General features: G+C 38.7%; 1 protein-coding gene across 7 annotated transcripts in view; it reads right to left on the minus strand.

Moving 5' to 3' along the window:
• The window catches only part of LOC136856974 (uncharacterized), a 247,585-nt gene that overhangs the window by 194,824 nt on the left and 27,515 nt on the right, over positions 1 to 25,246 (minus strand). For all 7 annotated transcript variants that reach the window (XM_067135292.2, XM_067135289.2, XM_067135288.2 and 4 more), the window contains one exon: positions 4,318 to 4,429. In XM_067135292.2, coding sequence (XP_066991393.1) covers positions 4,318 to 4,429 — 112 coding nt within the window. The remainder of the gene's footprint in view (positions 1 to 4,317; positions 4,430 to 25,246) is intronic.

The following is a 25,246-nucleotide window of genomic DNA, read 5'->3' on the forward strand; positions in this document are numbered from 1 at the left end:
TAAATAATTAATTGGTCCGAGAAGGGACGCTTTCTCAAGTGTTTGCATATTTCTGAGCAGATGCGGTTATAGGAACAAGACTATATAGACATCCTAACATCAAGAAATATTAGTTTTTGTTATTTGTGTGTTGATGCGGTGGCATATCTGTACAAAGATTTAAATATGTGCTTTGTTAGTAATTAAATTGCCCTTATGGAAAAAGGAATCAATTCGTTCTCATTGCTTAGTTTGATAGTATTCCTCCCGTTATTAAGATTCCCCTGCTGTAAATTATTAGATTACTGCCCAGTAAGGACAGACTGCGACCCGTATGTCTCTACTGACTCGGCTAGTGCCTTGTTACGCTAGTAGGGGAGGAGGGGTCTTCGGTGCCGGGCTTTGTCGAAGGCCTCATCCAAGGTGTTCCATTTCAACATCATGTTGTGGGACTATTATGATTTATTGATGTACTGATACCGCAGAAAGGGTACAATATATAAAAAACCCTGTCCTGACTGACATCCATCATCGCCGAGCCAAAACTACTGGACATAAAGAAATGAAATTTTGAGAATACATTTATTTTACAATGTAGGTGCTTGCCAAGGCAGGATTTTTGGATATTCCGTCGCTAAAGGGAGGAAAAAGGGGGTGAATTTATAAAATTAGTCTATATCTCAAAACTTTAAAATTTACAGATGTAAAAATTGGTATTTAGAATCTACTTTAAAAATAAAGAAACTTTTTTTGTTTTTGGAAAATCCAATTAATGGGGGTTAAACAGCAGTGAATATTGGGGTGAACTTTTAGAAAGACTATATCTAGAGTATCTCTAAAATTTAAAACGTTACAGACGTAAAAATTGGTATTTGGAATCTCTTGTGAAAGTAAAGAAACATAGGTGATTTGTTTTCGGAACCTCCACTTAAGGGGAACTAAAAAGGGTGTGAAATTATAAAATGAGCATGTCTACAATATATCTCCAATACTTCATGTTACAGCAGTGAAAAATGGTATTTTTTAATCTATTTACAGTATAAATTAAAAAAATTGTTTTTTTTTGTTTTTTGGAAGAACCACTTGGGTGAGGGATAAAAATGACAAAATGGGGTTGAATTCTTTTTATTAGAATACTGATCTCAAAAAGTGAAGGTGTTACAGACGTGAAAATTGGTATTCGGATCCCCTTTAAACAAACAAAAATACACTTGGGAGAAAATCTTGGGGGCAGGGGTGAAAAGGAGTTTAATTCCTTTTATGACTACACGTATCACAATAACTGAGGACGTTACAGTTGTGATAATTGGTATTCAGAAGATCCTTTAATAAAGAAACAAATAATTTTTCCGGAAAATTTACTGGGGGGGGGGGGGGGGGGGTGTTGAAAGGAAGTGTAAAGTGAATTCTTTTTGTGAGGATACTTATATCTCAAAACGGAAGGTAACAGATGTGTACATCGGTATTTGTAATCTTGAAACATAAAGAAACATGCCTTTGGGGGGGGGGGGTAAATCAACTTATTGGAGGTGGGGTGAAAAAGGAGTCGAGACAAATTGATTTTACTGTTCATTATGTACTTGATTCAGATCATAAACCGATCATTTTTAATCTTTCCTGGGTTCGTTTTCAAGTCCATCTTTTCCTTTGGAGAACTTGAAGTTAAGATTACAATAAATTTTCCTGGCATACAAATAAAACTTTAAACACATTTGAAATAAACTATAGGAATGATATTGACCGTGCAATTGTTCATCTCTATAATGAGGTCAATAATGCACGGAAGTATATCATTCGTATCGCCAGAAATCCCACGCACTTGCCTACGCGCGCCAATGGTGCTCGTCACATTGTCAGCAATGACAAATGGCAGTAGATATAATTTACCGCCAAGTAGCGGTCTTGCATCCTGCTGCAGAGTCCAGAACAATAATAATAGTAATAATAATAATAATAATAATAATAATAATAATAATTTTTTTTTTTGCTAGGGGCTTTACGTCGCACCGACACAGATAGGTCTTATGGCGACGATGGGATAGGAAAGGCCTAGGAGTTGGAAGGAAGCGGCCGTGGCCTTAAGGTACAGTCCCAGCATTTGCCTGGTGTGAAAATGGGAAACCACGGAAAGCCATCTTCAGGGCTGCCGATAGTGGGATTCGAACCTACTATCTCCCGGATGCAAGCTCACAGCCGTGCGCCTCTACGCGCACGGCCAACTTGCCCGGTAATATTAATAATAACCTAAATTCAACTAATATCACCCACCCTAATAATAATAATGTTCTGGACAGTCGTCAAAATGTGCAGACCGCGCTGAAATGGGGTCCTGGCCAGGTAATGACTACGAATGCAGTCCAGCTGCAGGTTCAGTACTGCCAAGACACCCAAGACAACACCACGCCGGAACTCTTCAAGGATCCGATCCATATTTAAAATGCTTACAGGAAAAGATGGCAAAGATTTACGGACCCAACTGACCAGGCAGAATACCTGGAGCTAGCCCAGGAGGTACAAAATAGATTGCTGGAAAGAAAGATTGCAAAATGGGAGGAACTTTGCCGTAATCGCTCAAAACGAGTCAGATTGCAAATTTCAGCGGATTATTCACGTTAAGCATTCAATTATAAATTTCAGTATAATACTGTAGCGAAGCATGGGTATCTTGCTAGTTTTTAATAAAATGAAAGGCAATTTCAAATTGAGAGTATAAATTTTGATCATAGGACCAATGTTGCTCTCTGAATTTTCTTATGTACGATCGATCAATGCGGAAAAATTGTGGAAGAGGACAAATAATTTTTCAATGTATTTTGATTTTAACAATTCAAATAACACACAAAACGTACCTTGTGTTTCCAGGAACGAGAGATTCTTCCAAATAGGCGGCATTTTGAATTAACCGATTTTGTATTATCGAGGTTCTACTGTTGCCATAAATAATGAATTCTGTCTAGTTTTGATATTTTGTTGCAGCAATAAACTCTGCCAAAATTATTTAGCTGAAGAAAGCCCAATTAGCATTCAACACGTACCGTTATTAACCGCCTTGCTGTCAGGACCTAGTGTTTACAGTGCACTCAGTCTTCTGGTATAGACTAGAGCAATTTTGTTACTTTCATAGATCTGTCTGTCTTATCCTTGGGTTTGACAATATGAAAGTGACTGAGGTATGAGCGATGCTAGTAATGCCAACCCTTATGCAGCCAGTCCCTGCTATGAATGGTGTAAAAATGTTGCTTATAGGGTCAGTTGGTGTATGCATTTCAGTGGGCTTGGCAGACATATGTAATAGCAACTCTGGCTCGGTGAGGAAAGCAACGGGAAACTACCTCACTCCTCATTTCCCTAGTATGCCTCTTTAGTGATGCCTAGGCCATCTATGACAGCTGATGGCAGAGCTGTTGAGGATCCCGCCAGCGGCATCGCTGACGGACTGAACATACATACTGTTATTCAATGTTTACAATTATGTACAGTACTGAATAAGCGGATTGAGTTTTGGTACTTTGTAAGAAATTTTGTCTGACTAGAGTAAGTCTATATGAATCAGATCATGAAATCTCCAAGGCATCTAGATATTGTGATAAGCAATGCACTACATATGGACATACATTCTCATGCACAAATACAAACAGGCAAGAATTTCAACGTAGCAGTGAAGTAATCATTTTCAATTAATTCTGAATGGGCTTCCATGGAGATGTTGCCATGCAGCACATACTGTAGTCTACTCCAAGTTTAAACCAGAGTGTATGCTACCTTTTAGAACCTGCTGAAAAAAAAAAAAAAAAAAAAAAAAAAAAAAAAAAAAAAAAAAAGAATCTGTCACCTTTGTGTACATTCTTCCTTTCTCTGGAGTAACTGTGCATTTCTCAAAATAGATTCACTGCCTCTTGCTCCAGGGTGTGCCTATGGCAGCAGCGGCACAAAAGAGGCTGTGTCCACCATCTATCAGGTTGATGGCTTTGGCAACATCTTCAGGTGTCAAGCAGAAAGTTTTCAACTAAACTTAAGATGAAATGACACAAACCATTGTTGAAAGTTATGCTTTTCAAAAACAGAGATAAACTAATAAAATACCACAAAAATCACTTTCATGAAAAACCTATTATTGCACTATGAAATACAAAGGGGCCACACTTTCAATCACCAGATAAAGCAGCCAATAAAACAATACAACCATATTCACTATTGATATGCATGCTTTACTGCATTCTAAATTAAGTTTTAACTTAGAGTTCAAAAGTAAATTAAAGTGACAGTTTTCTTATGCCGGTCAGTCTATTATAGTTTAGAAGCACAATACCAAATTGTTAACAAAATGAGAAAACTTACAGCAAGTGTCTTTCCAGACCCTGTTTGTGCTATTCCCACCATGTCCCGACCACTAAGCGCAATGGGCCATCCTTGAGCTTGAATTGCAGTTGGCTCAGAAAATCCTTGTTTCCTGCAAGGAAATGAAAAATCTTAAAACATTTTACAGTGCACATGTCAAACATGTAACAAGAAGCATTACATTTTATAGAACAAACAGATAAACTTAGCAACTGATATCTAATTTACCATTAGGCTATCTCCAAGTTCTTCCTCATTAATCCATAATGAAAATATTTTATCTCAGAACCAATATAAAATCCCAAACCTTAAATTGCTTCATAAAATAAATCTTACTTGAGGAAACCCACTATTATAGATAAACAAGGAACATTACGTTCTTATATATAAAAATTGACCAATCGTTACTCTATTTGCCTGGAGTGTTACATCATTGCAAATGTTTTAAAAGTGAAAATCGGTACTATTATCAACCACTTCCTTTAAATTAATCAAGGGGGGAACCTTAAAACGTTGAATGCCAGCATCAGCCAGGAGGGAAAAATCAACAGTAGGAAAAATTGCAATGCCATATGCAGCTGGAGCCTATGGTTACTATGGTAGAATTGAAACCCGCATGAAAGGGTTCAACATTTATGCTACAATGTTGCAACACAGGAGAGAGAGAGAGATCAGCAACTATCTGCAAAGAACTCATGGTTGTGACGATTGTTTCAAGAGGAAATACAACTGGGCAACCATCTTGAAAGAACTGATGAATGTGATGACTGTTTTTAACTCATAGTCCAGGTGGCCGATCCATCGGTCATGCGAGCTGCTGCTAAAAATGCTGGGGGGCGGGGGGCTGATCTTTCAGCCACGTTTTTCTTTCGCCTGTTATCTTCAAATCCTGTTGCACAATGGCAGCATAAGCAATACTGCCAGAAAGACAAGCTTTTAATCTGGAAATATCAATAAAATGCAATATCAACATCAGTGAAGTTTTATAAAAGCTTTCTTTCGATGCATTGTAAGTTTCGCGCACGGTAGCTCGGCACTCCGCTGCTTCATGTCACTTTCTTGTTGTCTCGCTTGTTTACATGCCTCCAATTGTGGCTCCAGCTCTGTGGTTAAATGGTTAGTGTGCTAGCCTTTGGTCTCCGAGGTACCGGGTTAGATTCCCAGCAGGGTCGAGAATTTTAACCATCATTGGTTAATTTCGCTGGCACTGGGGCTGGGTGGTGTGTAGTCCATTTCATCATCACGACGAGCAGGTCGCCTACGGACGTCAAATTAAAAGACCTGCACCTGGCGAGACGAACATGTACTCGGACACTCCCAGCACTAAAAGCCATACGCCATTTCATTTCAGCGTAAAGATGGACAACTATAGGAAAGACGATTAAAATACGCAATGTTTTAACATTAAGTAATTCGTTACCTCATAATATATCGACTGACAAGTGTTCGAAGTAACCTGTGTGTGCATAATTTTGTAAAGATTTGTAATTCTCAAAAAGTACTATAAAGTATTGCATGAAACTTCAGTTTTTAAAATTCAGAATTAATTTAATATTTTCACAAAGGTATCTTACCCATGATAAAAATGTACTAAATGTAAAAAGTAAGTCAAATTTTGAAATTTTTGTTTTTGAAAAAATAAAAAATTTGCATATTTTGAAATGAAGATAATGAAACTATTGTGGTTATAGTCACACTCATGCTCTCTATTGATCTGTGTGCAATGGGGAAAGAACAGATTTACCTGAAATTGTAAGAATATTTTTCCTTAGTGCGTGCATTTTCATTAAAATTGTCTTGGCATTCTTTGCACAACTACTACGTTACAACTTGGCATCAAAAGGGTTAGGGGAAAGCTAGAAAACATCCCTAAAATGCTGAAAAGAAAAAGATCCAACCTTTCAAAGGACATATGTCTACGAAAGGGAAGGGCCACAATGTATGTGAATATGAATGATTCCCATCATCTTGCCATCCTAACACTATCACGGTGAGAAAAGAACAGGAGTTGACCCAGCGAGTTCAGGTAAGAAAGATTAAAGTAAGTAGCCTGGCAAAAGTGAAAACATGCCAAACACTAAGGGGTCTCAAGTTGAGAGATAGAAAGTTGCCTCTTATGAAAAATGACATTTTACAGATCTCCACAGTAATTTTTTTCTTTTTTCTCTCAAACATAATATAGAGAATATGGCTTCCTTACTCTGACTCAGTCTGGACAGAAAATTCTCAACAAATTTCCCCAGAATCCCCACTCGTATAAGGTGGAGATAATCCCATATCACCAGTTAGCCTATTTGAGGTTGAAAAACTATGATCTCGTGTTTCCTCCAAGGAAAGGCCTCCAGAAAGGTGCTTCCCAGTCTGACTAGGTGATCGATGGCAGACCGATGTGAGCGAAAAGTCGGGAGAGCTCTCGCCTCCAAAAGTTCACAAGTAGCCTGTTCCCCGTCCTCTTGAACAGCTTGCAGAGGCCATCTATAAGGCATATTGGCCAACAGCTATCCACAAGCTTTGAATCTTTACCTGGCATGGCGACTTTAATCACAACTCCTTCATACCACAAAGATTTAGAACCTCATTTATTCCACATTCTAATGTATAGGGTGAGGATATCAGAGAGACATCTGTCACTCAAATTCTTAAGCATCTGATAAGTGATTTTTGTCCAGCCCACTGCAGAGCGAGTGCACTAAATTCCCACTCCAGTCAGTTCCCGCTCAAATTAATTTATCCAACAAATACGCTAGATGAAGCAACCAATTCTTCCACATTATGCTCTATTTTCTTATTCAACAGCGTGAGAACTATTTTTTTTTCTAGTGGTTTTACGTCGCACCGACACAGATAGGTCTTACGGCGACGATGAGGTAGGAAAGGCCTAGGAGATGGAAGCGGCCGTGGCCTTAATTACGGTACAGCCCCAGCATTTGCCTGGTGTGAAAATGGGAAACCACAGAAAACCATCTTCAGGGCTGCCGACAGTGGGATTCGAATCCGCTATCTCCCGGATGCAAGCTCACATCCGCACGCCCCTAACAGCACGGCCAACTCGCCCGGTGTAAGAACTATTAAGAAAATGTATCACACGAGTCACCATGTGCTTTCCACCGTAACAGGAACTTTCATACGGCTATACAGAGACATTCAGGTGTGAGAATGCCCCATGTGTGCTAGTGAAGCGAGTAGGCTCCCGTGTTAAGCAAACATGGGTATATCCAGTTTATCACTCAATCTCCACTCCCCACTGCAGAAATATGAAACGCCCCAGAGGGCGCCCCTAGCGCTCACACCCCACCAACAAGAGGAAAGGAGGTACTAAGAAACCAGACCTTGTAGTTCATGTATAACTAGATAATCTGGTGGCAAGCACACCCCTGTCATTACTGGCAACTGAGTCAATAGCAACTGCCTCCAGTCAAGTACATAGTGGCACTTTGTCACTGAAGACATCAGAGCAGACAAGGATATATGCACTTGCAGCCATATCACCGTTCCAAGCTGGTTGGTCTTTGGAATACAGAGCATTACCTCACAGTTGCATCACTGCTGAATATGGCCAAAAGACTTCCTGTTTACCAGTGCAAACAAAAAATGTTTGCAAGCCAAGTACCATGTACAAGTAGGTTGAAGTGACAATGACAAACATCCAGTAACCATGATATTTTTCAACTTAACTACATGTGGAGTGGAGGTTCTTGACCAAATAAGCCACTTTTACATGACTCAGCATGCATCACATGCAGTGTTCTCCCCAGAAAGTTTTTTTTTTTTTTGCTAGTTGCTTTACGTCGCACCGACACAGATAGGTCTTATGGCGACGATGGGACAGGGAAGGACTAGGAGTGGGAAGGAAGCGGCCGTGGCCTTAAGGTACAGCCCCAGCATTTGCCTGGTGTGAAAATGGGAAACTAAGTAAAACATTAATTGCAAAATTGAACTATTTCAGTGTCATCATGAACAAGACATAAGATGTTTCTTTTTCTGCCACTACAAAATTGAAATTTACATTTAGCTTGGTGCTTTATATGTGGATTATTGATTTCTTCTTTGAGGCCCAGTTGTCTACAGTTCTTTCATAATTGAATTCTGTTATATCTGGTCTTTCTAGTGAAATCAGCATCAAACTTGAGTGTAATCTGCTTCACACGATTCCTCAAACAGGTTTTTAACTCTGTTCGAAGCCAAAAAACCCCTTCACATTCAGCTGTGTTCACAGGTATGGACAGTCCAACAGAAGCTAAGCTCGCTAAATTTGGAAAAGATTACTTAAGCTCGCATATTGTTGAAAACATTTGTTTAGTACCTCATGTAGGACTCTCTGGAACATTTTTAATTCAACAGATCATTCCAATTTAGCGTTATTGTGATACAAAGGGCTTCCTGGTGTAAACAACGGAACTGTAAAATAGGGTGTTTAAATTCAAGAAATTTCATGAACCCATTATAAATACCCACCATACTTGGGGCAATTTTCTGTAAGTCAAACGTCATTTTTAATGCAAGTTCTCTTCACTTCATTATATCTTTCCCAGTTGTCATATTTTGTAAACTCAGCAATTTAAGTAATTCCCCCTCTGAATCACATTTCCACAAGGAAATTGCACAAAAACAGTTAATCTTGATTGCAAGGTCATATTCGTGCTTTCATCAAGACATACTGAATACTTTGGAAGTTATCCAAATCAGCTTTCAATTGCTCTGACACATCTTCACTCATCCTGATTATTCTATCCTTTAAAGTATTTCTGCTGGCTGGCATTTCTTTAATTCTGTTAATTATTTGTTAGAGTCTTCAAATGTGTCGAATGTCAATACGAAAGCCTCCTTGAAGAACTCGAGCCGCACTGATTTTATTCTTTGGCCTGAAAGAATAATTCTTTTGTACATTGTTTGACATTTAGTCTAACTTGCTCTTCTTTCTTCAATTGCATGGGACATACATTTGAATAATTCATCACGAAATGTCACTTTACGTTAACTGTGTGGGATACAACTGTTTCCGAACACAAGAAACCCAAAGCTTTATTTATTGTTCCTTTCTATCACTCCGAATTCTCTTGTCCACTATTCTTGAAAAATCCGGCCACTACCTTTGCTAAGTGTCTGATTTCAGCACCGAAAACATGTTTGCGAGGTCCGTATTCAAAACTACCAGAAAACTATATTCAATAAACAGTTACACACTAAGAATAATTACATGCTACTGGCAACCACACAAGTGGCTGACATAGATGAAGGGCTCGCTGACCATGCCTGACACTTCTCTCACTAAACGTTTGGACCTATCAGTGCACGTTGGAATGGAACTAGAATTTGTATTTTCGATATTTATTTCATACACGTGAACAATATGACTATACGATGCATGAGGTATGTATAATCTACAATACAAGACATAAAAACGTTAATATGTTCATGTGAACACGTCAGCTCAACAAATTAATTTTAAATACCACATAATCGATACTTTATTTCTTCCCTTTGGCAGAATTATAAAGACATTAACAAACGCAGGACATGTTTCGACCACTTAGTGGTCATCTTCAGCTGTATTTAAATAGTTTAGTGAAAACATTTAGATAGTAAGCACATTAAAACCTTAATGTTCCCATGGGATCCTAAAAACTATTACTCTAGGTGCTGGAGATGAAGGAGGGAGGGTGTTGGAGGGGGGTAAGGTGATGTGAGAAAGATACTTAAATTACAATTCACATCTACAATGATGTTACAATACTAATTTTCTAATAAACATTTAAAAATTTCTTAAAACGTCTGGTGAGGCACTTTTTGTAAAAACACTAGGCAGATTGAATAAAAAAGTCAATGTGTATAACGATATTCAGGTATTTGTTGATTGTATGTTGTGTTGAGTATCTTCCTTAAATGCATGGTAAAAGGTTGTGTTGAACTGTGACTTACCACACAACTATTGCAACTTCTACGTTATGTTGCGTAAAATGGCGGTCTTTTGATTAGGGCAGCTTGCGTCACGATCTGCAAACCAGCAGAAGATCGTAAAATGTTAAAATGCGTCATTAAACAAATAATGTTCCAAAATTGATTAAATCACGGGAAGAATGAAGTAATGAAAGGTTGTGTTGTCTTAACTCACCTTTTTTGGAATGGTGTCTATTCCCCGCTGCCTTGGGGATGTATCTGTGTACACGACCCGAGTGTAATAGCGATGTGACAGTGCTTGTTTGTTCGTACGAATCGCCGGAGAAAGGGGAAGCAGAGTTGAGTCGTCATCTAATACGTCTCGTGAGGGATAGGGAGTACCAGCTGTGATACGAGCATATTAGTCAATATATGGAATGGGTAAACAAACAAGACGAACAAGTGAAATAAATACGTCACAGAATCACAGCTAGTAATCCCTCACCCTTCATGAGATGTATTAGATGACGACACAACTCTGCTTCCCCTCTCTCAGACGAATCGTACGAACAAACAAGCCGTGTCACATCGCTATTGCTCTAGGTAGTGTACAGATACATCCCCAAGACAGCGGGGAATACACACTATTCCAGAAAAGGTGAGTTAAGACAACACAACCTTTCATTACTTCCTTCTTCCTGTGATTTAATCAATTTTGGAACATTATTTGTTTAATGACACATTTTAACATTTTACAATCTTTTGCTGGTTTGCAGATCATGAGGCAAGCTGCCCTAATCAGAAGACCACCATTTTATGCAATATAACAGAAGTTGTAATAGTTATATGGTAAGTCAAACAGTTCAACACAACCTTTTACCAGAGGCGCCAACTTTGAAGTGGATTATCAGTAATTGCCCTCCACCCCAAAGAACAATTTCGAGTCAAGTCCAAAGTATACGCCTTCCTTCTTGATAATGACACACTCTTTTGCCCTTCCCTCTAGCAATCTATCAAAAAGTATATCATATTACACAATAACATTTGCACGCAACCTGTTGGTTCTGTGATAAAACATTCCTTGTAGCTTGTTTCTCACGCAGCAGCTGCTTTTCAGTGTAGTTTTTCTTGAAGCATCCTTCCAACTGTGATATTTTCGTTTTCTGAACCATAAGCGATACCAGTGCAGTGCAAATCTTTGTCAACTGTCAAGTACACGTAATACAGCAAATACAACATTACTGAAGGATTTGTAGTGGAGAAGAGCAGCGCCTGAGCTCCTTCATACACAATTTTACAATACTTATGGGTAGCAAAAGGAAGTCACGATCGAATAAGTATATTTGCCAACTCAAAATCATTGAAATGAAGTCAATTTAGGAGAAAGGCTCGAAAGAACTTAACATTTTTCCTTTTCTTTTGTTTCCGTCAAAAATTATTTTTTCCTTATGTCAGCTTTTCCGTAATTATTTCCCCTTTGACCGTAACTCCGTAATCGTGAGGTGAAATCCGTAATAATTACGGACAATCCGTAATAGTTGGCACCTCTGTTTTACCATATCTAAAGAGCAACATTTAAGGAAGATGCTCAACACAACATACAATCAACAAATACCTGAATACTGTTATGCACATCAACTTTTTTATTCAAGCCACATAGGGCCGATTGCAGAAACGATGACTAGTTTTAAGCCTTAAACATTGTCTACCTAAATGTCTAAATCGTTCACGATCTTCCATTGCATAAACAATGTTCAGTCGATGTTTAACTAGACATCCCTTAAACTTCCAATTTTGGTTTGGAAATGGAGACAGAAGTAACTTTCATGCAACTCTTTGCTTGTCGCAACCAATGACACTCGTCGGTGCGCGCGCCGAACGCCAGTCAGCTGTTTGTCTTCCTACACATTACTCAAATACAGCTGAGCATGACTTGCCCACAGATAGGAGTATCGCTTTAGGTGAAAATTAAATCTCATAATATTATCGACACTAAAGCGACATGCCACCGTACGGGGAAGTGTAGCTTTCATTTTAGCGTTGTTACAGTGAGTGCAATCTACTCATAAATACAGTAGCTTCGACGAAGGGAAAATGAAGCAATAGTAATATGTAACCGAGTGTGTTGTAGGGGCCATATAGATGCAGCTTGCATTCTGGAGATCGTAGGTTCGAAACACATCATTGGCAGCCGTGAAGATTGTTTTCCGTAGTTACCCTTTTTACATCAGGCAAATACTAGGACTGTTATTATGGACACGGCTCTTCTTCCCCAGTCCTCTTTAAACGATAATCACATGCCGGGCTGAGTGGCTCAGACGGTTAAGGCGCTGGCCTTCTAACCCCAACTTGGCAGGTTCGATCCTGGCTCAGTCCGGTGGTATTTGAAGGTGCTCAAATACGACAGCCCCGTGTCGGTAGATTTACTGGCACGTAAAAGAACTCCTGCGGGACTAAATTACGGCACCTCGGCGTCTCCGAAGACCTTAAAAAGTAGTTAGTGGGACGTAAAACAAATATTATTATTATTATTATTATTAAACGATAATCAACACCACTTGCCTTTTCCTATCTGATAATTGCCGAAAACTTACCGTATACAATTATATATATAAAAATCCCATACAACCTACTGTTTAGTTTTCACTATTATGTGTGTTTACTTGGCAGTAAATATAAGTGAATCCCTCCCGGTTGATGTATGCGACAGCCCTCAGACGATCGGGACACGTAATTCTGATATGTATGTAGTCGAAGTGACCTATAATTCCATGGAAATTACCCCATGTACATAAAATATATCGGTTGCCAAGAATTGTATTCAAGTTGACAGTTACCGGACTGTCACTTTGTCAGTCTCCAGAAACAAGTCTCTCGTAAAGCGAAATCTTATTTTATGATTATCTCCCCGTGCATGTCAAACGAATTGCAGCGATTTAGCATCGGGCGACCCACAGAGAGGCCGTCGGACTAACCTTTCTTCCCGGAATAGTCTCAACATAATACAAATTACATATTTCATGGTACATAACCTCCGATTGTGATTCACTTCTCTCATATGAGGTTAAACAGTGCTCTCGGCAGTATTTAAACATGACCGGTTGAACATCGGTTTTAGACAGTGTCTAAGTGATAAATAACGTCTCTGCAATGCGGCAGCCATGCTTAGGCATTGTTTAACCGCAGACATTGTCTAAATACCGTTTCTGCAATCGGGCCATAGTGTTTTAAAAAGAAGTGCCTCACCATAGATGTTTTAAGACATTTTTATGTTTATTAGAAAATAAGTATTGTAATATTATTGTAGATGCGAATTATAATTTAAGTATCTTTCTCACATCATCTTGCCCCCCTCCAACACCCCGCCCTTCATCTCCAGCACCTAGAGTAATAGTTTTTAGAATCCCGTGGGAACACAGATAAAGGTTTAAATGTGTTTACTATCCAAATGTTTTCACTAAGCTATCTAGATATGGCTGAACATGACCACTAAGTAGTCGAAACATGCCCTGTGTTTGTTAATGTCTTTATAATTCTACCAACAGGCAAGAAATAAAGTATCGACATAGCAAGTAGAAGATAGAAGTGTGATCTCTCCCCTAGTTCATCGGTTCCTCTGCTAGGCCACTCTTCCAGCAGTAAGCGAGCTTGAGCTTACAAGTCAGCATACGAATAAAATACAATTATTGCATGCAAAATATTTTATGCATTTGCTTACCATTCCAGAAGTCAGTTGTCAGATAGCTTCCAGGTAGACTTAGGGCCTGTACTACAACTGTCAAACAGCCAGATACGTAGGCTGCAGTTTTGCAAACTAGAAGTTAAATATTTTCTTGCGTACTACCAACGGATTTTAACGTCGGTATTGTAATGCGGAAGGTGCAGTAACATTTTTACTGGGTTGGTAATAAGGTTACTGGAAATATAGTGAAATTTAGCGCGGTGGTATACGTGTTCCCTGGTGTTTTCGTTTGTTTAGCTCTATTCCTTTTGAAATTGTATTATTAGAATCCAATATCAGACTCTTATTAAGCTATAATGTGGAAGTCCAGGTCAAAAACAGAATTAGGACTGAAATATACACATACGAAGAAATGTTAAAATTAATTAACTGTATAACGATACTGAAACTGTTATAGAAAATAAAAAGACTTACACCTGGACGCAAAAGTTAAGATTCAGGTTATGTATCCTTTTTGTCTAGTACTATTTACGTGGTTGCGCGTTACGACTAAAGTAAAGTTTATATTCGTAATTAATGCCACTGATGCAGCGTGGGATCATTAATTTTATTATTAATTCAATTTATTGTTTGCTCATTGAATAAGTAGTTAGTTTCTTTCTTTTCAATACAATGTGAGATTAGCTAACTGGCAAGCATTTATCTCACTTTAGCGTAAATACTTTTGTAGCAAGTTGTTATGAAGTAAAAGAAATATAACCTCCTTAACATTCTCATTCGACGGAAGAATCGTCATGAACAACGTCGTATAACTTTACTCCATATGTGCGTCGCGGATAGATTTGGAATAGAACCCACGCTTTTGACACGCATTTTAATGATTAGGAAACGTGTACTATCACCTCTAGTACCCTACCGACTACCATTTACAAGGTAAAAATATGTGTCAGACTATTGGGACTCGAACCCACGAAAAACTGCTTAGCAGCAAACTATGTTGCCCTAACGACCACGGCTACCCATGAAGCTTGCGGTTGATTGTTTGTGTGCTACTGATATACTCAGTAACAACAACTTGCTAGCTTGCGAAATCTTTAAAAATTCTGTGATAGCTGGACAGGGAGCATGACATACTTTATAAATATATACATAGATTACATTGTAACAACTTAATTTCGCACAGCATTATGCAGATGTAGATTCATCTCGATGAGTAGCCATCTTGATTCTTTACAGTAGCGTCCCCGATAGGAGCGAAGTCCCAGATAAGAGCGTTAACAGCCTCTCCAACTTCGGCATAGCTATACTCGAGAATATTTTCCCAGATTGCGCATAAACGAAAGTCGTAGTACGCGTTTTCAACCGAACTTCCAGATAAATGTCCAAACTGCCAAATAAATTTATACCGCACTTTTATCTGGCTGTCGTAGTACAGGCCCTTAGTGGCTTAGAAGATTTCAGTTCCTTTCTCATCTGTCTTCTTACAAAATAAAATCGATACTTCATATAATCTAACAAGTTTAGGGATAATATCTGCAACATGGTCATTGCAGCATCCTAATTCTTTTGCATTAATAGTGATGCTCTGCAAAATGTCCAAACACTCATAAAATATATCGCCCCATAGACTATGTTCACACAATTTTTGTTCCATTACACTTTCAACTTGCAGAACACATTATAAACTGCTCTTGAAGGATGGGTGAGGAAATTTATTGCTATAGTCCCTAATAAATGTGAGGGCTGCAGCAAATATTTCTTCTGTAGGTTTTCCATGAAACAGGCTGACACATTTAAGACATTTTGAGACCTTTGATACATTGCGTACTATAAATCTTCCTAGATAATAAATCAAGCACTCCTTTGCAAGACTGTGGCTATCACTTAATTAGAACTAAATTGTTCTCCCAGTCCAATAATAGGTCATCTACGTTCTCAGTAAAGTGCAGTGCTTGTCTTCACTTTATTTTGTGCATTTTCTACTACAGCCTTATTTGTCTCTTCTGTCTTCTTAGCCAGTGTTCTGATTTGATTGACAAATGTCAATGTCAGTTCAAATTTGGGCTCACAATTACCATCTGATGACAGGGCAAGTTTGGTTGGGATATAAATAGACTGCAACATGTGTAAATTCATAAAATCTATTGTTGAAGGGTGGTCGTCACAACTTAATGAGCGTAGTATACGAAAGTGCCGTTCTAGTGGATCTTGATTAAATTTGTGAGCACATATTGGAATCCATTATTCCATAAATACTCCGACACCTGTATGGTGCTCTCAATTGTTACTCTTAGGGATTCGAGAGTTCTGAAGCAAAAGTATTATTCTTCCCACTGAGGTTATCTCTCCATTTTATTAAGGTCTGATGCCCTATTGAATCCTTAAGAAGAGCCCCTGCTAGTGTAGAAGTATTTAATGCATCTATTAGGATGTTTAATTCCCTTGTGAACGTTTCTGTCTGTTCACTGTCTTCCAATCCCTCCAAGTTTATCTCTCTAAAGAACTTTATGCCATTTGCAACAGAATTACGAAATAACTGACAAGCAAGTCTCACGTTCATGCAATGAAATGAAGTGGGATCTCTATGTGCAGACGTTAGCTTGTGGCAAACTTTCAAACCTGCAAATTTATGGCAGTTACCCATTTTAAAAACCTGTCGATAGAATTAGTCCACAACATTATTGTAATAGACTTGCCTTTTGTCATGAAAATTATTTCTGATGCAATTATATGTACAGCATCTGAAAAGACCCCAAGTCTCCTACTAGAATCAAAAGGGTTACAAATAGGGCACATAACCTTCCCTTCTTTTCCATTCATACCTAAACATTTCCACACCTTCTTAGGCTGACTTCCGTCTGAGGTGAAACCTATAATTCTGGCACCAATTTGCTGCAGTTGTAAGACAACCTGGATTAAAATTCGTGACAAAATATCACCAGGTGTGGAATTTCGGCTTGCATACAAAGCAACCGGTTGAACCCAATTATGCTATAGAAGCACAAACATGAACACTAACGCAGGATTTCCAACTTTATTTTTCTCGTGTTCTTGGGTGTGTTCTCCTAAATTTACGAATCCATCCACTTTTAATGAGTTGGTATTGAACTGACCCTCTTCTCTTAGTTTTACTTCGTCAAATATGAGAATTCCCGTGCGATTGTTTTCAGTCTTCTCATCGCAGAAATAGTTCTCAACAGCACTAATGGCATGTGTGTTCACTCCATAAGGTCACTTAAGACTAGTGATGGGCAACGCTCTCGCTCGAGACTCTTGTGAGAATCCCGAGACCAATCCTCCTGTAGCGCAAGCTGTGCGACGTACCAGTAACTACGACTGTAAACTTTATAGTATATCATTGGCAGTTATTGCGTGAAATAATGTTCTTATGAAAACATGAGCCAATATATTTTGTCAAAAAGCTTGGAAAAGTACTGCATGTTCAACTATGAACCCCGTAATACCATTAACTAAAGTGGAAACAAAATGTCAGTATCTTAAAACTGTTCACGACTTAATTGGGGTGGACATCTTAGGTGAATAACAATGCATAATTTGTGAATAACTGTACATAGGATGTACACCTACTTGGGTACTAGAGGCGTGCATTATTCGCACCTGAGACGGGGAAAATGTGCTTTGCTACATACGTAACCCCCATTACACATGAGTGGAACGTGTAACAGGGGTGATGGGCAATGCTCTCGATACCGATTCTCGTGTGCTGCGAGCCGTGCGATGTCCCAGTAACTACGAGTGTAAGCTTGATAGTTACCAGCAGTTCTCACATGGAAACGTGTGATGTTAAATTTTGTGAAAATCCCATTAAAGCACTGCATGTTGAACTATGAGCTCCTTACCATTAACGAAAGTGAATACAGAATGCCAGTATCTAAAACTGTTCATGAGTTATGTCAGGTGGACTTCTTAGCTGAATAACCCGTATAATTTGTTAATTGTTATTAGGATGTAATCCTACCTGGATGCCTCACAATCGTTGTCGGCAGGGTAGTTTCTTGTGATTCAGACCGGGCCGGAGGTATTCTGTGACGATTCCTAGTGATGGGCAGTCTGAGACGAGGTCTCGAGATTTCTCGGACATCGTCTTCAAGTTATCGCGTACAATTAGACACCATTTCACATTGCACCATCATATATCGAAGTACCTACCTATTTATGACGCGAATACTCTATAGCAATTTAGAATGCACATTCCACTCATGCGTAATAGTGGTTGCATATGCAGCAAGGCGCATCTTGCATCGTCTCGAGTTAGAATAATGCACGCCTCTAGTATCCAGGTACGTGTACCTACAGTAGCCATCAGGTTCTGTACTTAAACCACTCATTTGTGTACCTACCAGTGCATACAATGTCCAAATGCGTATCCTTTATAATTATGTTATACTTCGTCAAAATACACCTAGGTATAAATGAACGCCCTAGTCGCTTGTTGACAGGTATTTACGAAAATGAGAAGGCCCGTGGTTGGCTATTCGCATATTCGGAACAAACAACATTCAGCTCCGACTACCTGCAGGCTTACGACACGCTGCTCGTCGCACATTGTGGGGATAACGCTCTAGAGATTTCTCGCGAGAACTAATACCTGCGCTTGTCTCGAGAAATCCTGAGACCTCGTTCAGACTGCCCATCACTACTTAAGATCTTTAACTCATTTTCACAGGTGAGCCTCCGAAGGAAGGGGAAGCATGTCATGCCTTAAACAGTGTCTAGCCCTTAGGTATTTAATTTGAAATCAGAGACTATCTAAAAGGAATTCATTATCATATCCCATCACTTTCTTATTTCTTAGCTGGCTTTTTTTTTTTTTTTTTTTTTTTTTTTTTTTAGCATGGTGTCAGTAATCACCTTTTGCCTTCTGCTTAATGTCGGCTCACTTGAATAATTAGACTGTAATTTGGAATCTCTTAGTAGTTTTTCTAGCAACAAAATCTTAGCATTAGCTATTTTCAATTTATTATGGATAGTCATTATATTATGTCCCTATCTCTTTTTTTAGTTTTTTCTATGTGTACTTTTTGGCTTTTTAGCTGTGTTTAAATCTTTTTAACTTCTTTTAGCACTCTCAGAAAAAGCATCGAATTTAATTCGAGGTTGAGGCTTGTGTGATTTGTTTCTTGAACCTTCCGTTCGGAGGCTGTCTTTTACGGGGTGATTTTCGTGAGTTTAATTGTTTCGTGAGATACTGTGGCAAATTGAGGAATATATGAGGAACAGCGCCAGTTTGCAGTTTCCATCTATCACTAGGAATTTCTGCCTGTTTGCCTTTTATTACAAATGAATCTGATTTAACAAATTCATCAGAAAAATGTGAATCGCGCACATAATACTTATCAGTAGAGACGAGAATTATAGGCACTAAAAAACAGTTAAAATAGGCAGGCACATAGGCTCTTAAATGAGCCAAAATAGGCATTTAAATAGGCACTAATGTGTAAAATAGGCAACAAAACAGGCATGAAAAAATTACTTATTTTAATAACACACTCAATTACTATAAAAAGAATTTACAAGCAACGTTTCAATGTTTTCCGGTAACAATCTTGTTCTCTCATCCATAATGTTTTAGTACTGAGGGAAATATCTCTCAACATCACATGAAGTGATTGGACAATCAATGAAGTCACTTCATCTGGTTTTATTTTGCTGACAGTGGCTGCCTTCCCAGAGGTTCTGTCAAAACTTCCCCCGACTTCTTCCACAATCCTAAATAACTCCACCAGGGGCATGCCACTCTTCTACAACTTGGTGATTGCTCCCAGCAGCTTGTTGAAATTTGAAGATGCTTCGGTTTATGTATGGGCATAATAGCTCCCAACATTGCAGTGCATATGTCAGAAGAAAATGGTTGTTGCTCGCTGCCCAAAGTGGATTGCGGTAGAAAGGGTGCGTTGATACACATTTCTGTACTTTTATCAGATGCATCACAGTATTCCTAAGTTGATCTTTGTGGTACTTTTCTCACATTTGATCTGGAAAAAAAAAATTGACATAAATTACATTGTCCCTATCTACCTTAAATTTCTACAGTTGGGCTAATTGGTAATAATGCTTAGTATACACCATGCATTTGCTTCATAAAAAGAGACTATTAGAGATGATGTTTCTAGAAATATAAAACTTTAATAATTTACATGGAAATATGCCCTCAAGGATTTTTAATTATAATTTGGCAGTATCGTTTCGAGTTCACCGCATGAAAAATACAATAAAAAAGACTTGAAACAATACCGGAGTAACATAGGAGAGATCTGTCCTTTATGCTTGCCAAGGACCCACCAAGCTGGTCCTTTGAGTATTCTTACTCATACAGTAGAATGAAGACAGAGGTACTACAAATCTCAGATTTGTGAACATTTTATTTGTTTCTATTTGCAGGCGTTGGTCAGCCGGGTCAGCTGTCATGAAGACTTATTTTCTGTTACCTGCAATAGATCCTGCATCATGTGTGCCCACAAGGCCGCCACCCTTGTTGAAAATTAAAAACCGCGTAATTTGAAATTGTCGTGACATGCACCCATAACCTTATTCATGTCACAATTCAGCAAGACTCTAGAGGGGATGCTAGAGGCTTGTTAACCTGGGAGCTTACACCCCTCAGACTCTCTTTGCTTCCCCCCCCCCAAGCACAACCTTTACTAACCAGATCTCACCAATCCAGACCAACTATCTTTTCGCTGGCCTGGTCTTGTAAATATTGTCTTTGCAACCCTGTAAAACACGATGTGGCATTGTCCTAGCTGGACTACATTGGATCTGCAACCTGTTTCGCGAAGGCTTAATGGAAGTGTAATAGAATTCACAATTTTTTAAAGGTAGTTTTAAAAATTGCATTTCAGTTGTAAATCTCTATTTTCATAGGAAATGAACCACAGTTTAAAATACCAATTTAATTTTCATACATTCTGTGACAAGAGACCACTGGCATTCTAACTCCTCGTTCAGGAATTTAATGATTATTTACATTTTAGCAATATAAATTACTGAAAGTTCACGACTAATACAGCATTGCAACAAAACAACTTGCTACAATAAATTAATAGGCCTATATATGCTACATTGAAATGGGATCATAGTTCCCAATCACAAAAAAGATAAAAGGAACAAACGAACTTACCTCCTTACAGCAAACTTGACAGACTACCTTCCTTCTGTAGTGAAATTGGGATCCCCTGTTCATCCCGTAGGACTTCAATGATTTTTCTTTGGGCATTGCTGCGAACATACTACTTCTTCCACGTCACAATGAATCAACACGTTCTGGACATAAAGAGTATGTGTACAACAGTTCGCATCGAAAGGGAGGTGAAGGGCATATGGGTGTGCAACATAGTTCGACATTGACTGGTTCTCGCTTATGTCTTACGAGGTTGGAGGTCTAATAGTTCCTTGTTTCTCCTGATGGAAATTTCCCTAGAACTATTTTTAGTGACTTCTGAGAATTCCTATTTTTGTTCATGGAGTAAACAGATATTGAGAAAAGAGAAGATAATTCTGTCAAGCACACTGGCTTCGATATAATGCACTGGTAGAAAATCAGCCTTTTTTAAAAGAGTCAAAAAGCATCAAATAGGCAATTATACTCCAAATAGGCACAAACCCCTGAAATAGGCATTTATAGGCACAATAAAACCAACAAAATATAGCTAAAAAGACCCTAAAATGGAAGTGTAACTCGAAAGCCTACGTTTCTGAACACAGGAATAAAATAGGCAAATTCCCGTCTCAGACAGCTTTTTGTCCTTTCTGGGAATCACCTTTTCCCATTTTGAAAATTCTGCTTCATTTTTACGTGGTTTGAAGAAGTGTTTACCTTTCGTAGTTTTGTAGCCTGTCTTACATCCTGAAACAAAGCAAGTAGGCATTTTTTCCTTGTCTGTATTTTTGTAAGTTTTATAAACTCAGCACTATATTTACACTAAATAAAAGAATACCATCACAAAACGACACGCTCTTCACTTCCATTTAACAATAATGCACGACAAATAAGTTTTTGCCTTCACAGAAAAACAATACCGAACATAACTATATTACAACTACAGATACCAACCCTCAGAGAGCAATGGTGCTGCCCCTAGTGGATGATTCATTACAGTCCCTATACTAGCCAACAGGGAACAACTTAAGAGCTCACACTCTCTCTTCTACTCATTATGGTATCGATTAGGTGAAATTTTAAATTAATTTGTTGATTGAACTTATCGACATGGTCATGAAGTAGACAGCTTGCAATACGTGTCACCTTGCGACACACATGGCATAGGGTTGCCATCGCTGTCCTAGACCTATAAAATTACAAGTTTTTAACCCTAAATTTTCAAGAGTTTCAATTAGTTTATGGTCTCAGCTTTAGTATCAATGACGTTTCAGGTTCGCACAAAACTTTTTTTTTTTAATTTTTTTATTTGCTAGGGGCTTTACGTCGCACCGACACTGATAGGTCTTATGGCGACGATGGGATAGGAAAGGCCTAGGAGTTGGAAGGAAGCGGCCGTGGCCTTAATTAAGGTACAGCCCCAGCATTTGCCTGGTGTGAAACTGGGAAACCACGGAAAACAATCTTCAGGGCTGCCGATAGTGGGATTCGAACCTACTATCTCCCGGATGCAAGCTCACAGCCGCGCGCCTCTACGCGCACGGCCAACTCGCCCGGTCGCACAAAACTAACAACCTATCTTTAAAGTTGGTTGACATATTTTATGTACAGAATAAATTGCTTCAGTATGGAAATATCTGTAGTTTCACCACATGGAACACTGAAATAACCTAATGAATGTATGTTTTTAAATATTTCACATATGATTTCTGAAGCTATAACATGAAGCAACTCTTGCATTATACTTTCTGAAGTATAATTAGCTTTATCACAAACATTAAGATGCTTTACGTATGTACAACCCAGCCTCACAGTGTTTGAGCAATTTTCCGTATGAAGTAACGTGTGGTAGTTAATTTTTTGCCAACCAATATATTGATCTTAAGGCTCTGAGAAAAGCATTTCTCGGAAAATTGTGTAAAATAGTACGATTTTTCTATTTGCCCAAACCCAGTTTCTTCAAATGCACGTTTTTCACCTAAGTTCGAACAAGAATTGGTATGCAGCTTGCTTTGTTCATGGTCAAACTCCCTTTCAAAGTCTTGCACATGGTATACCAAGTCACCTTCTTTGTTTCTTCAACGAACATTTTATAGATGTGAAACATAATGTACCACCGTCTTTCACACTAACCACGTAAATTGCTTAAACCCACTGCTACCGGGCGAGTTGGCCGTGCGAGTAGAGGCGTGCAGCTGTGAGCTTGCACCCGGGAGATAGTAGGTTCGAATCCCACTATCGGCAGCCCTGAAAATGGTTTTCCGTGGTTTCCCATTTTCACACCAGGCAAATGCTGGGGCTGTACCTTAATTAAGGCCACGGCCGCTTCCTTCCAACTCCTAGGCCTTTCCTATCCCATCGTCGCCATAAGACCTATCTGTGTCGGCGCGACGTAAAGCCCCTAGCAAAAAAAAAAAACCACTGCTGATGCCCAGTAAGCAGTGTTTAGAAGGATGTTTCACTTGAGGTTCTTCATTCTGAATACTTTGCATTTCACCAGATGAGCCGGACTCAGCAATGTGTTTTTTTGAAATTTCATCTGTTACTGAATTACTACTTTTACTCGGTTCTTAGTTAAAGAAACTTAGAAGAGTAGACTGACTAGATTTTCTGCTCATTTTGAGAACAAAATTTTTGGCATCCACCGGAAAATGAAAATACCAATATTCGTGATGAATTAGAAAGTAATGCTCAAGCGGAGAACACTTACATTAACAATAGTTCAAATGCAATTAAATCAGAACTACAGTATAAATCAACTGGAGTCCACTATTAGCAGCAGTAAATGTTAAAGAAACTAAAAAAACACCGAACAAACAGATTTTGCTTCAAAACAACTAAGTTGGTGACACTGAACACTAATAAACACGATTGTGGATTGACATTTTCTGCCAAAATAGTTGCCATAGCCAATACGTAATACCAAATATTTGGTAAAATGTTGTGATGAGGTAGCGCTGGAGTGGAGTGAAGAAATTTGGTCTGAAGTTTAGTCCCATGCCTGGAAATGGACACTGCTCCGGAATAGAGTCCATGGGAATGTGTGTGTGTATCTCTGACCGTTCGTAAAATTAATTGTAACAACGAAACTAGCGAGAATGAAATTGTGGTATAACAAAGGAAGTGTGCTTAAAATAGTGTAATGACTAAAATAATGTTATATATATGCAGAATACATATACTTCAAATCAAGACTAAAATAATTAACAATCCCAAACTCAGCTTCTACAGTTACGATACTATAATCAAACATTATTTCACTTCTGTGTGGTATTCACCTTACCACTTCATGAAATAAAGTACTGAAGGACTGGAAGTTAGTATTTTCTCTGTAGCTGCTAATGATATTGTTGCCAGGCTGAGTGGCTCAGACAGTCAAGGAGCTGGCCTTCTATCCCCAACTTGGCAGGTGGATCATGGCTCAACCCGATGGTACTTGAAGGTGCTCAAATCAGCCTCCTGCAGGACAATTCCAGCACCTACGCGTCTTCGAAAACCGCCCAAAGTAGTTAGGTAGTTAGTGGGACGTAAAAGCAGTAACATTATTATTATTATTATTATTATTATTATTATTATTATTATTATAACATTGTTAACCCAAGAAGTGCCAAGGATTGCTAAAAGTGGCTCACTGCACCTTCCTTTGGTGCCAGGATCACTTTGAGATCACTGAACACGTTTTCTTGATTTATTCCATCTATTCGTGAAACATTCATACATCAACTTGAATGTCTAGTTCACACTTATCACCACTATTGTCACTTTTGGTAGAATTTGCTGGAGTTCCATGTCTACACGAATCTCATACCTAGTTATGAGACTGTAGTAAACATGACAGCATTGAAATAAAAAAACATTGCTAAATGAATGATATTTTACAAGCTCTTGATGACAGTGACTTAAGTGAAATTGATAGCAAAAACAATTCTGAGGACATTGAAAATCAGGATGAGGTTGAAGGAAGTTAGGATAATTTGTCAGATGACTATACACCATTGCAGACAACTGAGGACTCATTGTATGTGCGACGACAGCAGAAAAGCAAGGGCGATCCAGACTTTGGTGTCCAGGATGTAATGTGGGAGTCTATCAAACATGCTGGGATCAATTAGAACATTTCTTCAGAACAAGGGGACACAAAAGGAAGAAATCCTAGGAGGAGAAAGTAGAATCAGAACATGCTGCAAGAAAAAAGTGAATGTTTTCTTTTTCCCCTATTGTGACACAGTGTTCTAGGAGTCCTAATTATG

This window comes from Anabrus simplex, chromosome 1 (assembly GCF_040414725.1).
Source record: "Anabrus simplex isolate iqAnaSimp1 chromosome 1, ASM4041472v1, whole genome shotgun sequence".
NCBI lineage: Eukaryota > Metazoa > Arthropoda > Insecta > Orthoptera > Tettigoniidae > Anabrus > Anabrus simplex.